Here is an 18,417-nt window from a genome sequence, read left to right as displayed (position 1 = left end):
ATTTTCTATTGTACAAACTTATTAAAACTTCAGGACGATTTGGTTGATACAATTACTATTTCTTGTTAATTTTATATCGCATGTGTATTTCAAATTAAAGTAATGTATTCTATTGAATGTGTGTTGCTATTATTATTATATACTATGTTTTCTGTGTTATTTCATTTTAAGCTGAAATCCATGTATGTAAATATGTTTGGTATAATGAATATATAGGGAAAGCGCGTAAAAAGATTTAGGATTTTTGCCCAATTCCAATTGTAATTAATATACAATAGAATATATTCAAATCAAATCAGAAGAGCAACTGAGGTATATATATTTAAAAGGAATATTTACGTAACTTTTCAGTGTTTATTTAGGCATTTTAATTTGACACGCATTATTAAAAACTTTGAGTACTCTTTCTTACACTAGATCTTTGAAGGTTTTTAAGGTAAAGGCTATTTTTTTCTTATCAGATAGAGATAGAAGAATACACACAATATACATTTACATATGAATGGATCCGAGGTATTTTTTCTTTCAATTAAAGAAAAATCTAAGGGACCAGGCAAAATTTATCAGAATGATGGGACCGGTACAAACATGCATGGGGCAGTAACTTTTTTCATCGAAGAAAACCATGGGACAGAAACATTTTAGCATAAAGCACCCATTGGACATAGCCATTTTTTTCAATGAGTTACAGTGTTTAACTCATAAGAAATATTCATTATATTTAATTTTTGTTTCGAAAAAAGTCATATCTTTGAAACCCAAACTTAGGATACAAATGGCAAGATAAATTTTCAAATTAATGGAAAATATTACAAAGTATAAAAATGAACAAATAAAAAAAAACTTTCATCAATATTTAAAATATCTGTGATCTGAAATACTCCTTGGTTTTGTTCCAAATATTTCACTAACATTAAGATGTAACCATGGGACAATAACTTTTTTATAAGTCTTAAAGCATGGGATAGATTTTTTTTAAAAATACGAGTGCCATTGGACACGTACTTTTATGAATGAGAATTCTGTTTTGTTCTGACTGGTCCCATCATTGTGATAAATTTTGCCTGGTCCCTAATCATATGTATATAAACAAGATTTGTTTGAGAAACACTCTGCACTCGGCGGCAACAAAGTCCCCAGTTAAAACTATTTTTAGCATATAGGTCACAGTCAAGCTCACCAGTTCAATGGACTCATTTGAAAGAACTTATACAATGAAGTATGCATACCAAATATGAAGTTTCTATCTCTCATGGTTCAAAAGTTATGGCGAAAGTTCGAAAAAAGCTATTTTGAGCATAAAGGTCATAGTCAAGTTCACATGTTTATTGTTATTTGTGTCATTTGAAAGAGCCTTGTTAGTGAAATATGCATACCAAATATGAAGTATCTATCTTCCATGGTTCAATGTTATGGCGAAGGTTGAAATTTACAGCAGACAGACAATCAGACAGGATAAAAAGAATAAACACATCGAATCTATCTCCTATGGTTCAAAAACTATAGCGAAAGTTCGAAAGACCTTTTTTTATATCAAACAAACTGAATTTGACATACTTTTACACACATGTATACATATCTTCCAGACTGAACTGAATATTCTTAAAGACGGGGATGATCGAACAATCTTTGAAGAACTCTTAATTATATCAAAAAGGTGTTGATAGATAAAAAAAAAATAATCAAGTTTTCATTGAATGGGTTCAACTGAACGTTTTAAAAATGAAAAAATGATAATTAACAAATACCACCTTAAAAGTTTTGATGAATAGAGTAAAGAAATGCACTAAATGTTTTAACCATCAGTATTTTTTTTACTAAGGATGTTCTACCACTGGTGTTTATGGAGTAAATTGCACATTACCGTGTCCACAAAACTGTCAGGAGGAACATTGTAACATTGAGGATGGGTCCTGTCTTGGATGTATTGAAGGTTACAAAGGTTCCCGATGTGGAGAAAGTAGGTTTATACAAACGATCCTTAAAGAGTTATTATGAGAGAGATATATATAGATAGAGAGAGAGGGTCATCTCTATTTGCGCTGTGAATGTATCATTTTCAGTATGTTCATTTCCTCTAAATTCACTTTAATTTGTGAGCAATTTTAGTGTAAATATATTCAATTTTCAAATGATTACATCTATACCATAGTTACATTTGATTAAATAGGATAAAAGTTAAAGTATTTAACCAAAGACTTATAATTTGATTGCAAAAATATCAACCTTATTGTACCGTAACTCAGTAAGATGCACACTAACCCTCTATATTCTCTATGATTTTGAGTCATACTTTATGAGTCCTTATCCAAAATATACTTCTTAAAAAATCCTTGATATAACAAACTTCACAAGTGATATATCTTAAGGAACAACGGATTTTCTTGTTAACAACTTGAAAAGAGTTCCCTATTAATAGTTCATTTAGTAACCTATTTAAGAAAGTGTATCAAAAATAAAAATGTTGAAGTATAAATTATTTGTAAATCTAAACCATTTTAATAATTTTTCAAAGAATGCACTTAATATTTTACTTCTCAGAATGTGACAATAATAGCTATGGACCTGAGTGTATCCTTACTTGTGGTAACTGTAGCAACGGAGAACAATGTGATCACGTGAACGGAAGTTGTCCAAACAAATGCGATGCAGGTGCACAAGGTGAAAAATGTGACAAAGGTGAAATTTTGTTCATTATATATCATTCAAATTAGATAAAATATCACTGAAAGATGATCTGTTGTTCATAGTAATGGAAGTATGTTTCCACATTCTGCCAACTATATCTATTTAATATGCAAATATATTGGAATACAACAAAAAAGCTGTATATGTCAAGCTTCTCTCGATTATACACGATTAATTTTGTATCTTACATATCCAACGTCTTATAAATACCAATAATATAAATACCTTAATAAATATTTGTTGAATTGATTATATAATTGTACAGAGAGACCAAATAAAAAGGCTTTTATATTGCTTAGCCAAATTACATATAACTCGTTATTATTTATTTTTATTTATTTATTTCTTATCTTAGAATGTTTTGAAGGAAGTTATGGATATGACTGCCTAGAAATGTGTCATATAAATTGTGGAGATACCAAAAGATGTGACAGCAAAACAGGGGAATGTGAAAATGGTTGCCAGACAGGGTGGATGGGTGCTAAATGTGACAAGGGTATCAAATTGTTTTAAATATGACATAAAGTTACTGTAGACGTACTTTTTTTCCACTCCGCGGAATCTCTATTTCTGTTTAATCCGCTGGCAGCAAATTACGCGGATATCTTCAGACTCTCTTTATACGCCTTATATTTGAATTAAGTTCGATGGGACTAATTTCCACGGGAAATGAGTGACCGCCTACATATCGTTAATTAATACCACGCGGATAAAAGTACTTCTAGAGTATTTGAAAAAGTTGATGATAACAATATAAATAAATGCATTATTACATGAGAAATATGTTGACCCTTTATTCAAAGACTCATTTCACGAAAATAACTTTTTCCCTTTTCAATTCAATTATGCTTCTAACATTGATAAAATAAATACAGCTGAAAAATATACTTTTCAAGTCATGAAAGATACATTAATATTTTTTTCAGATAAATTTGCCTAAAATTAATCTTAGTAACGTTTAATTTCTTAAGAATGTGACGGTGGTACATATGGACAAAACTGTGCTCAGTCATGCGGGGTTTGTTTTGATAAAGAACAGTGTCATCATATAAACGGGACATGCTTGAATGGCTGCGATAGAGGTTATCAAAGAGTCAACTGTACACAGGGTAATTAATTCAATAATTCAAAAATAATCTCGGTTGTAATAAAACATAGAGGAAATTTCGATCTTAAAGTATGTTTTGATATGTATTCTCCTCGAATGCTTTACACTCTGTTCTTAACAAAGAACCTCTGTTTAAGGTAAGTCACTCGTCAGCTTTTTAGAAAAGTTCACGCAGAAGCTTTTACTTCAAAACTACTTATTAAAATTCAATTTTTATAAAATATTTAAATTCATCAATGTAAATTTTTTTAACATTCAATGAAAAAAATGCTCAAAAATGCTCAAAAATCTACAAAGAAGCAAGATTTATGAGGGACTATTTCTTTTGGTGGAAGGATATTTAGCAGAAAATTCTGTAAATCTGCACATTTATAAAATTTAATGTAATTTTAGCCTCACATACTTTTACTCGGAGAATATTTTCCGTTTTGATATTGCTAAAAATATTTAATATAAGTCTTAATTTATATTTTTAGACTAAGTTTTACACCTTCCCTCAGCAAATTTTTCCAAAAAATGAAAATATATTAAAGAAGTCGAGATCAAATTTACTCCATTTTTTGCCTGAAAATCACATATTTTGACAAATATTTCAAAATTAACATCACTGACCCCACCTTTTTCTTTCATTATTTTAAACTACTCGATACTTGTGACTGATCAGCACTTAAGTCGTAAAAAGTTTGATATAAGAAATTTTTTTATTGCCTATTAAGTTTTTTAATACCCCAAATATGTTATTTTTTAGTGGAAAAAGGTCACACAATAATTAACGCGCATTAATTTGCAGGATTTGTTTAATAATAAATATTATTCAAACTATTTTACGTAAAATAAGATTATATTTATTGCCATGCTTACATCTGATCAAATATAATAAGGGTTAAAGTAATTAACCAAAGAGATGAAATTTAAGTGCAAAAAGGTCAACTTAAATGTACCGTAGATCAGTAGGATGCACACTGACCCCCTATTTTCTCCGCGATTTTGAGTTCCACTTTATGGGTACTTATCCAAAATATACTTCTCAAAAAATCCTTGATTTAACAAACTTCAGGAGTGACTTACCTTAAAAAGTAATTTCTAGGTTCAACTAACTTTAAAAATTGATATTTATTTTAGTATTTCTGTATCATATTTTTTTTTTAAGTTTACATTGAAAAATTAATACCTTTAAATTACAAATTGTTTCCTTGTGTAGAAGAAGACTGATTTGTTCTGGCCTTTTTCAGAATATACTGATATTTTTTAGAAAAAGAACTCCATACAAAAATATCCAAAAAAGATCATATTTTAGAACTTTAATGTACGGAATGTTTCCTGTCAAATGATTGATTGATTAAATATTGTTTAACGCCGAGTCGGCAATTTTTCAGCCATGTTTCGGCAGACCTTATTGACGGTTAAGATATCGTATTAAAAATAATCAAATCATATCTTACTGTTAATTTGTTGACCACTCCCTGGATTCCATAAATTACTAACATTTAGATCTCTTTAATCCACTTTGCAAAAAATAAGGTTGCACAAAAACATAAATCATAACCAAAGTCCAGATCCCTATACTTCTCAAAATGCGCTGAAATCCTTTAAAAAAAGGACATCATTTATTTTACTCGACATAAGCTTGAACATTTAAATATTTCCACTGTGTTAAATCGGAATTTCTATGGGACAAATTTTCAAGGTATTTACTCTTTTATACACTAAATACTTGCTATTTAGCACTTCCCAGTTTTTTATGATTAAAAAAAAGATGTCTTATTAAATTATCAACAAGATCCTAGCGGACTGATCTAAAAGAAACATATAAAGGTACATGATGTATTGCTGTAAAATCTGTCATAACCCTTTTCACATTCATAATCAAAATGGTTATGCAGTTGTTGAAGCAGACGCTTCATAATCTTTCATTAACAAAAGGAACTATAACGGATCACTATGAGAAAAAAAAAATGTATCAAAAAGCAAATGGAAATCGTATCTTTAACAATGTGATATGTTTCTGTGTAATGACCCCTTCTTGAATATTATAATTAGAATGAAATTATATTAACAAGCATTCCGAGAGCATTGTATTAGCAAAAAAAAAGAAATTTAAAATGCTGTAATATTACTAAAATTCATTGAAGTGGAGCAAAATGTAAACTTGATATGTTCCTCATCAAGGTACACATGCCAAAACTCAGCTCAATATCTGCAAGCCTTTCGTAAAAATGTTCGGAAAACCATGTAAATTTTAAAAAGACTGAAATTCCCGAAAAATCATTGAAGCGGAACGAAATTCAGACTTGTTCTTTTACTTATAAAGATATATTTGCACTGAATACCAAAAATTGCAGACTATGTAATACAATGTAAATTGCAATTCACTTTATTTTATATGACAGAATTGATCAATCTTAATGTCCTTAAATAAGTTTGCAGTGTAGAATCCTACCGTGCATTAAATGATTCAATAACATATATCTCGATGATCAGGGAATCGAGGCTTTAGAGAAAACAATCCATGTTTTTTATCTCGAATGAAATTTTTCAGTATGCTTCTTATATGTATATAAAGAAACTATGTTATAAATCAGTAAATCTCGAGGACCTACTTTTTTATATATATATATGTATCATAGGAGACATCACCTTCTATGTTAATATTTATGGTTATTTTGATTCAAAAATACAGCATGCCCTGAGGGAAGGTTTGACTATAACTGCAGGCAGAAGTGTAACATCAACTGTAGAAGCGACGGAAAGTGTGACGTCATAACAGGACAATGCAAAGGAGGCTGTTTGACCGGATGGCAGGGTGAAAGATGTGACAGACGTAAGAAAAAATATATATTCAAGATATTATATGACCTCCTAATACAAAGATGAATTTGAAAGTACATATATAAAGAATGGGGACTTCTTATAAATTTGTCTAATTACAAATATCAGAACAAAAGTTACACTTAATTAAAAACAGACGATTACACTTATGCATTTAGACAACACAAAAACATTATATTATAAGTGACCAATATATAGGAATCACTTTTAAAATGAAGGTTTACCTCTTAGTCAGTGTACACAATTTATATGAGATTAAAACATTCTGTATATATTGTTTTTGGTTTCAGTGATTGATATATACTTTCATCCTGACCAAAGCACGCCATGCTGTTCATATTTGTACGGAGTCCTAGCAATTCTGTGTTTGAGTCTTATATTAAACATATTCTTAATTTTCCGGTAGGTACCATCTTTTGTTACAATTTACAAAATATGCAAAGCTGGGTTTATCATGCTGTAACTGTTATGAACAAGTAAAGAAATCTTAATTATCAGTATTTTATTTCTTTTTTGGGTTGTTTCAGAAGCTACAGAAATAAGAGAAACAAGCGAAAGAATCACAAAGAGAAAAATACAAAAGTTAATTCTCAAGAAAATATACTCAACACAGAGATTTATGATAAAGTGGAAGACAACGCAGGATATCAGGAGCTGGGACAATTAAGTCAACCTTCTCATTATGACAAATTAAATTAGAGTGGAGCTATGGATTTTGTGTTTACAATGTACAAGTTATTTAGGATAAAGTGGAAGACAACGCAGGATACCAGGAGCCTGGACAATTAAGTCAACCTTCTCATTATGACAAGCTGCATTAGCTTAGATTCGGACGATATAGTTCTAAAATAGTAATTATAAAACAAATGCCTATATGTGTATTGTTGTAAATACTGTAGATCAGTATATTTTGCGACCTTATTTTAGCGACTTAGCTATTTGAAGTTTAATAACGAGATAAAATTTTCTTGGGCTGAGGTTTCTGTTGTATATAAATATTAATAATACATATATACGCGAGGATAAAATTTTGGCGAACAGACAGGCTCGTTTGATTACTCGAAAATAGATTTCTCGTGAATAAAAAGGGATTTACAGTATCTTTATAAATAATATGTTCATAACATATATAGATCTGAAGAAGCAGATAACTGTCTAGATTCTGTTTTATGTTCGACTTGAATTTGACTCAATATCGGATACTAGTGTATCACGAAAGAAGCGTAATTTTCATGAAAATAATATTAATCATTATTTTAAAGAATATCTCTTTCTGATTAAATATAAATAAATTCCTTATGAGATTGTAGATTTCTGTGTTTCCTCCGCTAATTTATAATTGATAATAGCCATTGAACTTGAATACTGTTTGATACCTACAAATAACTTATGCATATAGGGTGTTATTTTTATAGTTATCCAAAATATATTCTTTAACCCGGAATAAATTTATTTGTTGAAAAAAACAGCTAAGCATAATAAACAAGAGTTGTTAAATTATACATAGAGTTAAAAAATTCCTATAAAAAATCTTTAATGTAAACATTAAGGAAAACCATTACATTATGTGACACTTATTTTATTTATATTTTATTCAAATCATTTCAAAACTGGATCTAAATCAACATTGTGTCCAAATTGTATACTTAAATGTTCCTGACAGTATTCTGTAAAATAACTGAATATTAACATTTGGAATCGTTTTTAGCAACAGTAGAAATGACAGTTTAAAACGTGTTTTCCTGTATAATCCTAGCAAAGAATAAAAGAAATGTATATTTTCTAATACATTTTAAATATTATTTATTCCTTACATGTGTAACAGGAAAGGAGAAAATGCATGGCTGGACCGGGAATCGAACCCGGGACCCCTGTATCTCTAGTCAGGTGCTCTACCAACTGAGCTATCCAGGTCGATATCCACGGCCCTAACCATTACATTCCTCCCTCCTTAAAGGTCTTTGGCCCTCCAAAGACCCCAACCCAGGCTCATCCCCGGCAGGTCTTTCACCTGTCAATTCCAGGGGTGGTCAACGGCATCAAATCTGTAACAGGAAAGGAGAAAATGCATGGCTGGACCGGGAATCGAACCCGGGATCCCTGTATCTCTAGTCAGGTGCTCTACCAACTGAGCTATCCAGGCCGATATCCACGACCCAAACCATTACATTCCTCCCTCCTTAAATGGTCTTCGCCCTCGAAGACCCAACCCAAGTTCTTATTGCCCCTGGCAGGACTTTCACCTGCAATTCCAGGGGTGGTCAACGGCACCAAATCTGTAACAGGAAAGGAGAAAATGTATGGCTGGACCGGGAATCGAGCCCGGGACCCCTGTATCTCCAGTCAGGTGCTCTACCTACTGAGCTATCCAGGCCGATATCCACGACCCAAACCATTACACATGTATGTATTAGTCGATGGCTTATAAATATATGTATTAAAATATATTTGCATGTCATTTTCGTTTTTATTTTGTTCATTCTTTGTTAAATATATGTATATATAAGAATAATCATTAGATTAATTGTATTGATTATCTGTAGTATACACTGAATCAAACTTCTAAGTGTTCACCTAACATTTTTTTTTATTTTAAAGAACAAATGCATACAATAAATTATTTCTTTAATTCGTGGTTAATTTTGCATATTTAAGTTCGATGTTGCGTAAATTTCATGTAAGCGTCTCGTCAGAATTTTAAGCAAAGTTTTAAGAAAATGATGTACCCTCAAAATGAAAGTTCACGCAAAAAATCTTTACTGTTGGATACCATGCGCCCCTTAATAGGAGATACACTGTAGGCCATCTGCTGCAACACCTACTGCATGGATTTTTTCAAACCGTTGAAATGGTGTTAAGGGGGGGGGGGGAGAGCAATGACATTCCTTATAAAAATATCAAATGTGTTCTATGGGATTCAGATCCGAGAATGTGACAGTGCATCATCACACAGATGCCGTTTGATCAATATCCTGGGGATTTTAGCGCGTAAGTGATCCGCTTTAAGGATGATTCAGACTGTTTAAGCTAATATTAGATTGTCACGACCACCGATTTCTTTTTGTTTCATCCGATTAAAATTGTTTTATGTTTCTAAGATTGCTTCAGGACAATTTAACACTCTTTTAACCTGGTGTGACGAAAAAATTTTGGCCTCAGACGAGGATCAACGTCACTTCAGGTTTGGTTAACAATTGTCCAAAACTTTCAAATTGTGATAAATTGGCAATCAAAAATGAGACACAGCCTATAGAAAAATGTTTTTAATGGGTTATGATATTGGTTGTTAATTTCTAAACGTGACGCTAATATCAAGGACAATCAAGCACTAAAATAAAAGTGTGTAAAACGTGGTACAAGGATGACCTAGATATCAACATTCTAAAGGCTCTCACATCTATCTCTTTGGTCATTATGCCAATGTTTTATGTTTTTTAGTGAAACAAGTTTGTAAAATTTTAAGATAATCACAAAAAAAATTTTAATTATTCAAAACACGTGCCGCAAAGTACGTATTTATTGTTTTTAAGCTTAGTCACGGAACATTGGTGTTCATCAGTGATATTTTATTTTCCTTCTAGAACTGTTAAAAAAGGGTGATTTGTTGTAATAATTTCAAAATATCACACCATTTTAACAAGTAGTTTTAAAATAAATACATTTATTAAAGTGAACACTTAGAAGTTTTGTTAAGTGTACATGTAATTCTGTTTGAAAAGCTAATTCTCATAAAACATTATATTTTTTGTGTATTTTTGTGAAAATATTGATGGCAAGTTTCAATTTAAACTTTCAGGAATAAAATCATTCTAATACCTGTTTTTCTTTCACTTCCTATGAAATGTTATACTATTATTTTTGTTTTTGAGCATTAAAAACACCTTGTTTATACTCTTTACCTCTGTTATCAGTATGTAACAGACCCTTTATCAATTTCCTCCTTACCTGTTAGGTCCGTTAGTTTTTGTGTACTTTTTGATTTTCAAATATCTATGTGCTACACATTCTTAATTCGAAAGTAATTTTGGCCTCGGTGCCGCAATCGTCTTCAGTTGAACTCAAGGGCTGTATTTTGCTCAAATCTGAGTTTTTTTCTCAAATCTCTCACTTGAACACAAAAAAGCGTGCCACGCAACCTGATTCTTGCTCAGATTTTTTTCCTGTGTTTTTCTCAAAATATCTGAGACTAGTGAACAGCTGTTCAGATGTCGACTCGACACAAAAAATGGCTGCCTATAGAGTGATCCTTCAAATATTATGAGCAATCCTGGACGTATTTTTAAATCCTTCTGAATTTTCGGCAGAAGTGACATATCTTTAAGTGTTATAGCTTTAGATCAGTGAAACAAGAAAAGACAAGAGCAGAGCAAACACTGAACCCCGAAACATCAGAGGTTTGAACAGAGGCCATGGAAGAGTGAGCATCCCCTGCTGACCGGTCATACCCGCCGTGTGTTCCTTGTCATGATCATGAAATAACGGACAAATCTGTCGTCAATTCAGTGTATAAATAATAGACTAACAATTAGTATGAAAAACGGCAATCAGCATTTGTCTCAATGATAAATTATGTTTGCTGACAAGGTCATTGTGTCCACCATAGAACTGACGAAATGATGTCTTTCCACGAGACGGCTGATATTCCATTTTCATCAACTCGCTTGTCAATAATTTACCTCGATTTAGAAATTGTTCTGACGTAGAGGAAGCTATTATCGAATCAACTGAGATATATACACTCAGTATGCCTGTGATTAATGTGTATTGCTGCATAAGTAAGAGAAGTTGACGGTAGAAAAGTTAAAGTCATCACTTTAATCATATAGTTTTATTGTTATATCTTTTTCAAGTAAAATATCCAAGTCTGAAACAGGTGTGTCAGACTCTGTGGTATCTTTTATTTCAAGCCCACCAGGATATATCGTATCGACGTAGGAATCGAAACTACTATACGGTAACAGTTATACGAGGGTTGTCCCAGAAAATAGCGAACTTTTTGAATATTTTAAATCCTATTCAATCAAAACTAATAATTTTTGGCATGGTGTTGGGAAATCATCTTTTAGATATTCTGACAAAATATTATAGGCATGTGATGCCATATGCATATATAAACAGCATTTAAATGATGTTAAATATCGGTGGTCGGCGCACGACAATTTTTTGACATTTACAAATAGCATTGTGATTGAAGTTTCGTTGTCATCAGGCTATATGGCAATATAATATCAAAAGTTTTACTATCATAAATTCTCTTTGATTTGGTGTACTTGTTGTTAAAATTCCATTCATCTGACATCATTAATGACAGATATATGACGATATATAGCAAAGCGCTTTAAATTAGACATTGTCAAAAATGGCGACGTTAAACTGTGATGCGGAGCACCAAATTATCAAGCAACACTATGTTGAGCGGGATATGACTCCTGCATATAGGAAAAAAGATGTTAACGATGAACGAACCCGAAAAAAATATGGCTAAGAGGTTTATATCTAGTAGAAGAGGTTCTAGGTTGACTTGACTAATTTTTTGTTAGAAGAGAATAGAATTTTGCACATAAATATAAACTAACTGAAAAGACAAGAGTGGAACGTCATAGGCCTACGTGAAGACCGCTGTCAAATAATTCGATCAGGTAGCTTTATGATCGTGATTGTGAAATTGTCTATTGAAAGAATTACACCCCCCCCAATCTTTTAGTAACATTAGAATCTGAGATGCATAACTTGGTAACTAAAAATAATTAAACACATTGCCGAATGTGTGAAAAAATTAATATTAATAGAGACGAACTTTTCGTAACAAATTCCTAAAGATTACGAGATAAGTTTTGACGTCGTCAGTGTTGCGCCGACAGCTAATTTGATAGATTCCTTTACATGAGAGGAAAATTTTATTTACAGAGATATTTCTTTGACATTTTTTGGCATTATTCCAAAACTGTTGATCATGATGTATGCCATTTTTTAACTTTATAGTCCTAGTAAAACAAAAGATATTAAAAATATTCGCGTTTTTCTGGGACAACCCTCGTAGTATGACAAAATTAGATGTAATTTTGATTTATTTTTAAGCATGTTTGCTGGGATGGTACGGCAGGGATTGAGAGATAGAGTGCAGTTACTGTGATGTTAATTAGACCCGTGATCACGTGACTGGGGCGTGTCCTTCCTTGTGTCAACCTGGGTATCAGAGGCAAAAATGCAATGAACGTATGTTTGAAAGTTATATTTTAAACAGGCTATTGTTAAATGCTCAAATCTCAGACCTGTCAATAAAAACAGCAAAACATATAATAGATTAAATTGTCTTAACTCCTAAAGCAATTAGGTTGCCCACATGGCACAGTGATCTTCACTAGATTTGCAAAATAAGGTATTGTTCCTTACATCGCAGGCTCGAATCACATTGTGGGACGTAGAGAACGAATCTTTGGATGAGATCGTATAAACAGCGGCCACTTGTCGTGGAAGATGCTTGCAAAAAGATAGCCTTGCTCGATGGCTATAAGTTCTGGGTATAGGAAAAATTTGCATCTTTCCACTGGCAAGCGGTGGCGTCTCCATATGAGTGAAAAATTCTTGAGAGTGACACCAGACAACACATTCCCAAAGAAACAGACATCGGTTTTAGTAAATCAAACAATACGTAATGTGATGCGACAGCTTTTCCCCAATTTTCTTCTTCATATAATGTAAAATTTATATATTAAAAAACACCTCTAATCGTTTTCAATGTAAAAAATCTTATCTGCAAATGAAATATAGATCTATGGATTTCATATATCTATTTTCCGCCTATTCTCATGGTTGGTAAGGCAGGGAATGTAAAGAACGACATGGTTACTGAAGAGGCAAAGAAGCGTGCAATCACGTGACCGGATCCTGTTTTGGATTATGTAAACCCGGATATTATGGAGATCAGCCTTTTTTACCAACACCTTGCAAATCAGAGAGAAATGATTAAAATAATGAGAGAAATGCTTGCGTTTAAATTGCGCAGAGTTGAAATGAGTGAAAACGGCACTTCTCCTAAAGACTTCAAATAAAGGGAAATACTGTCTAAGTGAGAGCACTCGAACTTATTATTCTCACATGATTTATAGCTAACACAGTTCACATTGCATCTATGTACATGTAATAGTGTTAATTATTATTTTCATATTCGTCTTTGATCTACAAACGGAATTTATCATCTAACTCTTTTTGTAAAATGGCTTAACCAATCCTACATGAAATGATGTTCATGTAACATTTTACCCTGAAGAACATGAACCAAAACCATTTTTCTTGAACAATGAGTTAATTTTTCAACTGTTAGGCTTAAATGTTTCAGAATTAACATTTATTTTAGTTTTGCACCTGTGTTTTTTTATTGTCAAATGAAAAATTAATTTTTAGGTTGGATTGAAATGTTTATAAACTGTAGATTTTTTGGTTTAATAAGGATTTTTGGATTGTTGTTCTTCAATGTGCTTTTATGATTTTGAATATATTAGCAAATATAATTTCGTTTTTTTCTTTCTCTTGTTTGATATATACGCATTAAAATTCAAAAGAATGAATGTGAAATGTTCTCTGCTGCACGTAAGTAGACAAAGCAAGTATATTTAAAACGTATACATATTTGACAAGCACGCGTACGTGATTCATAAGGACAAATTGAGGATACTTCGTGTGATTTTTTTTTTAAAGTATACCCTCTAATTGAATTTCTTTGACAGGGTGTATGCAATATATACAACGTCATATCCACTGCAGTAAAGGATACATGTATAGAATGTGTCTGTATTTTTTCGTTGAAAGATAAAACAAAGTATATTTAATGCAAAAATATATCAAGAAATTAGTTATATATAAAAGCTTTATATATAAGTCCCCATTTGTGTTATGATATATTGTCATTTAAAACTCTTGATACTACCCCCTATGTGATTTTCATATCAGTTTAAAATAATATAATTTAAGAAAATGGTGTCAGAAGTGCCGACTCTTCAGCAAACATTGCATTATAAGAAGGCATTTATTTCGTTAGCATAAATCCTACACCGTTATGTAGTGATGACAAGATACACGTTTGTGAAAGCCTTGTGACTGATAAATTTAAGTACATGCAATGATGTTTTCTGATGCTATATCAAACACGTTGGAACTGCAAACAAAGAAAATAACAAAAATATACGCCAGATATGTGTTATACGACTTCGTCCAGGGTGATATAATTATGCTTGTGGAGCAATACTTCTTAAACTAAATTTCAAGTGTTTAAAGAACTTTTTTGAACAGATGCTAAGCGAAATGGAAAGGATTAAAAATAAACATAGTGACAATATATCTTTGAGGTCACAATGTTGATAAAGTTGCCTCGTATTCATGAATATTTTGATTTTAGAATTAAGTAACATAATTTTTATTAAATTTCATTAAATCACAATAACGACAATGCACACTTGAACAAATAAATATTTTAATATACATGTATTAAAACAGGTATTCTCATCCTAAAATTATTGAAAATAGTGTAACATAGATTGACATGGATCGCAAACTTGAACGAAACATGAAGTCGTTTGACAACCTTTACAAAGGTACGTGTAAACATGTAAAAAAAAAATCAGCTTTATCTTAAAGGCCTTATTAATCCCCAATTTGGTCTCCAAAATATAATAAGTTTCAATCGTCTTTTCAATCAGATAAAAATATTACAAAAAGAAATTTCTTAAACGTAACTTTTATTTTCCCCTATCTATTTCCCCATTAAACATACTTGTATGTATTTGCTATTAATTTATAGGGTTTTTGAATATATATATTAGTGAATGTTCGCAAGAGTTGATTCTACTAGTACACGAGCTTGTTGGACAATTTTATGTTATGGAAGCATTTGGAAAGTTAAGGAAACTTTATAATAGTGACATTAAGTAAAAAATTGTTTATGCATGCATTAAAAACAAGAACACAAAATACAAAGGCACATGCCTCACCGGATATTTTTCAAGCGTATTTATCCGCATTTTAAGTACTCTGTGAAGATGACTTCATAGGAAAACAGAGAGTTGTTAATAAATTTAAGCCACAATATTAATGACACAAATATATGTCAACAAAAGTAACGTAATTGGGTTTCTTACTAAATCCACAAACCTTTTCATGGAACTCTTTTCCCAATTCAATGATCTGTTTTGTTTACCAAGCAAACTGTCAAACGTAAATAAGAAAAAAAAATGCATAAATAGCTGCGAAGTCTCAAAAACTTTTAATTTGCACTTCTAGCAAATAAACTGACCCTTATCAAAGAGCATGGGTAGAGGAGCCTTGCTGGCGTATAATTTTTGTATTGTTGGATTTATTTTAACAGGAAATGTTATATCTGCCTACGGTAGGATGCATTCAATTTTTCAAAAAAAAAATTATTCAAATATTGCTCTCTCTCTCTCTTTCTCTCTCTTCTCTCTCTCTCTCTCTCTCTCTCTCTCTCTCTCTCTCTCTCTCTCTCTTGCATCCACTTACAAGAAAGATACATTATAGAAGTATAGCAAAATTAATTTACAATCAATTTACCATTTGCCATACATGTCCAATAACAAATTCCATGTCATTATTGTCGATATGGACAACACCATGACGATATCGTAAAGATCATGATATACACATTTATTTTTAAAATTGAGTTATAACACAATTATACATGGTCAAAAGCAAAGTCAGCAAAATTTCAGTATTGGCAGGAATATGTGAATAAAATGACAAACAAAAAGTCAGTGGTTGTTGATGCCTTACGGAAGATTTAGATGTTTTTTGTTAGGGTACGTTTCAAACTGTTTTCAAAACTCACGATTCGATATCGAAACGATATCGACGATATTAACAGTTAGTCCAACTAATAATAGGAAGTACACTCGCACAAATATTGCGTAAAGACCTACAGCCACAGAAGTAGTGGCGATATGATTATATATCGATCCGATTTCGACGATATTGATGGCAAGTACAATCGTCTCCCATGCAAACTACATGTTACAAGTATCTAAACATAAAAACACAAGTCATACATATTCGCATCTGAAAGGACGCTACTAAACAAAGGGGGTGAGCAAACATGATCCGATATCGAACCGACCTCCTCGATATCGCTGTTATCGACAGCAAAAGGAAAATTTTATTCCGTGTTAGTATTCAAGTAACTCATGTTCAAAAGCATACTATGAAGGGCTGTTATCTTAATTTATTGAGCAATTTTAATGTGATGTCGACTTTATATTGTGATATTGACAGTGCATGAGGAAAGTTTTGTAAAACAGAAAGTATTCTATTTTACCCCACCTCTGTCGATTTTTCCGTGAAATCCTGGCTTACGATTGGTTGAAGTCTGTCACGTGAAGGCGGTGGATTTCTTATACCCGGTCAGTTGTAAATCCATACCCGGTCAGTTGTAATCTATACCCGGTCGATGTATTACGTCACAAACACAGACGTGACGTCATAATAGGCACAGTATAAGCGTGATGAAGGATTTAGCAGAGAAAACCATTTATAAACTACAGATAAAACGTAAATGTTACATCGGTGGGGTAAATTCGTTACATAGTCTTTTAGTGACAGGGTATGGGATGATACCTGGTTAGTAAATTTCATACCTGACTCGGCTCCGCCTCGCCAGGTATGAAATTTACTAACCAGGTATCATCCCATACCCTGTCACTAAAAGACTATGTAACTAATAATACACTCCAGCATAAATATTTTTTCAGCAAACTATAAAAAAGTAATATATTGATATCGAACTACTTCATCAAATTAAATAAAAGTGAATTTAAAGATAAAAAAATGTTTAAAAATGACGTTATTGATAATTTTGGATATCAGATAAGTTAGATGCATGCTTTATAGTTTTCAAAAAGCATATTTTGATATCGTGCTACGATATAAATTGATGCATTTATCAGTAATTATCTCTTGACAAAATAATGGAATTGGCTAAGAACTGTATATTCGCCTATAACATGATTGTATTTTCTGATAATGTTTTGGAGGGAAAAGCCATTGACCTGCATGTAAGTTGGGATAACTTTCTGCTAGATTTGGTTGACAATTTCATGTAAATTTTTTGATGTTTTATCCTGGTTTCAATTCATTTTTGGGGGAATGAAGCTGATATTCAGTTTTAAATTATGAAGCAAATCAGGCATGCAAACAAAAGATAAAAATGAAATTTAAATATGTAAATATTGGTACCTTATGCTTAATCTTCAAAAAAATATGAATGACTGTATATAAAAAAATCCACACTTTGTTTTTTGAAAATCGTCGGAACGCAGCACAGTTACATGTAGGTTACAAAACAGGGGGCGGTGCCTGGTTTATACGGAAAATGTTTACTACATGTATGAAATCACACAAAAATACTAGATCTTTAGAATACCCATTAGATGGTTTAAGACTACATATAAGCTTATTATTACACGCAGCTTTGTCTTATGTAAAATCCCACAAAACAAAATATAAACGATGCATTGATTGCAATGAACTTGCCAATGTAACGTCATCTAGTAAAAGCCAGGGCAGTTTGTTTACAGTGAAAGGCTGATCAAGTAAAATTTTTGTATAATGAAAAATGTCTTCTATTATCAAATAAAATATTGTTTGCCGTTATTAAAAAGTTGTTGACTTGGATGCGATGTTTATTTTATTATTTTATCCAAATACTCTTTCGGTCTTTCTAGAAAAAATGATGCTGATATATATGTGTATGCAGATAAATTGACAACGTACTAGAAAGGTCCTAATAA

The 18,417-nt window shown here is 31.8% G+C and overlaps 1 protein-coding gene across 2 annotated transcripts in view; it reads left to right on the top strand.

Annotated features, from left to right (window-relative positions):
• The window catches only part of LOC134267690 (multiple epidermal growth factor-like domains protein 10), a 130,633-nt gene extending 123,186 nt beyond the window's left edge, over positions 1 to 7,447 (top strand). For both annotated transcript variants that reach the window (XM_062749909.1, XM_062749908.1), the window contains 5 exons: positions 3,044 to 3,184; positions 3,660 to 3,797; positions 6,477 to 6,617; positions 6,916 to 7,027; positions 7,153 to 7,447. In XM_062749909.1, the coding sequence (XP_062605893.1) occupies positions 3,044 to 3,184; positions 3,660 to 3,797; positions 6,477 to 6,617; positions 6,916 to 7,027; positions 7,153 to 7,324 (704 nt within the window). In that variant the 3' untranslated portion in view covers positions 7,325 to 7,447. The remainder of the gene's footprint in view (positions 1 to 3,043; positions 3,185 to 3,659; positions 3,798 to 6,476; positions 6,618 to 6,915; positions 7,028 to 7,152) is intronic.
• The last annotated feature ends 10,970 nt before the right edge of the window (positions 7,448 to 18,417 follow it).

The sequence above is a fragment of the Saccostrea cucullata genome, unplaced genomic scaffold, assembly GCF_032062105.1.
Source record: "Saccostrea cucullata isolate Sc308-1 unplaced genomic scaffold, CSIRO_AGI_Scuc_v1 ctg4688, whole genome shotgun sequence".
In the NCBI taxonomy this organism is placed as follows: domain Eukaryota; kingdom Metazoa; phylum Mollusca; class Bivalvia; order Ostreida; family Ostreidae; genus Saccostrea; species Saccostrea cuccullata.
Note: the sequence above shows the minus strand (reverse complement) of the source record. Positions and strands in the feature narration are given on the sequence as shown.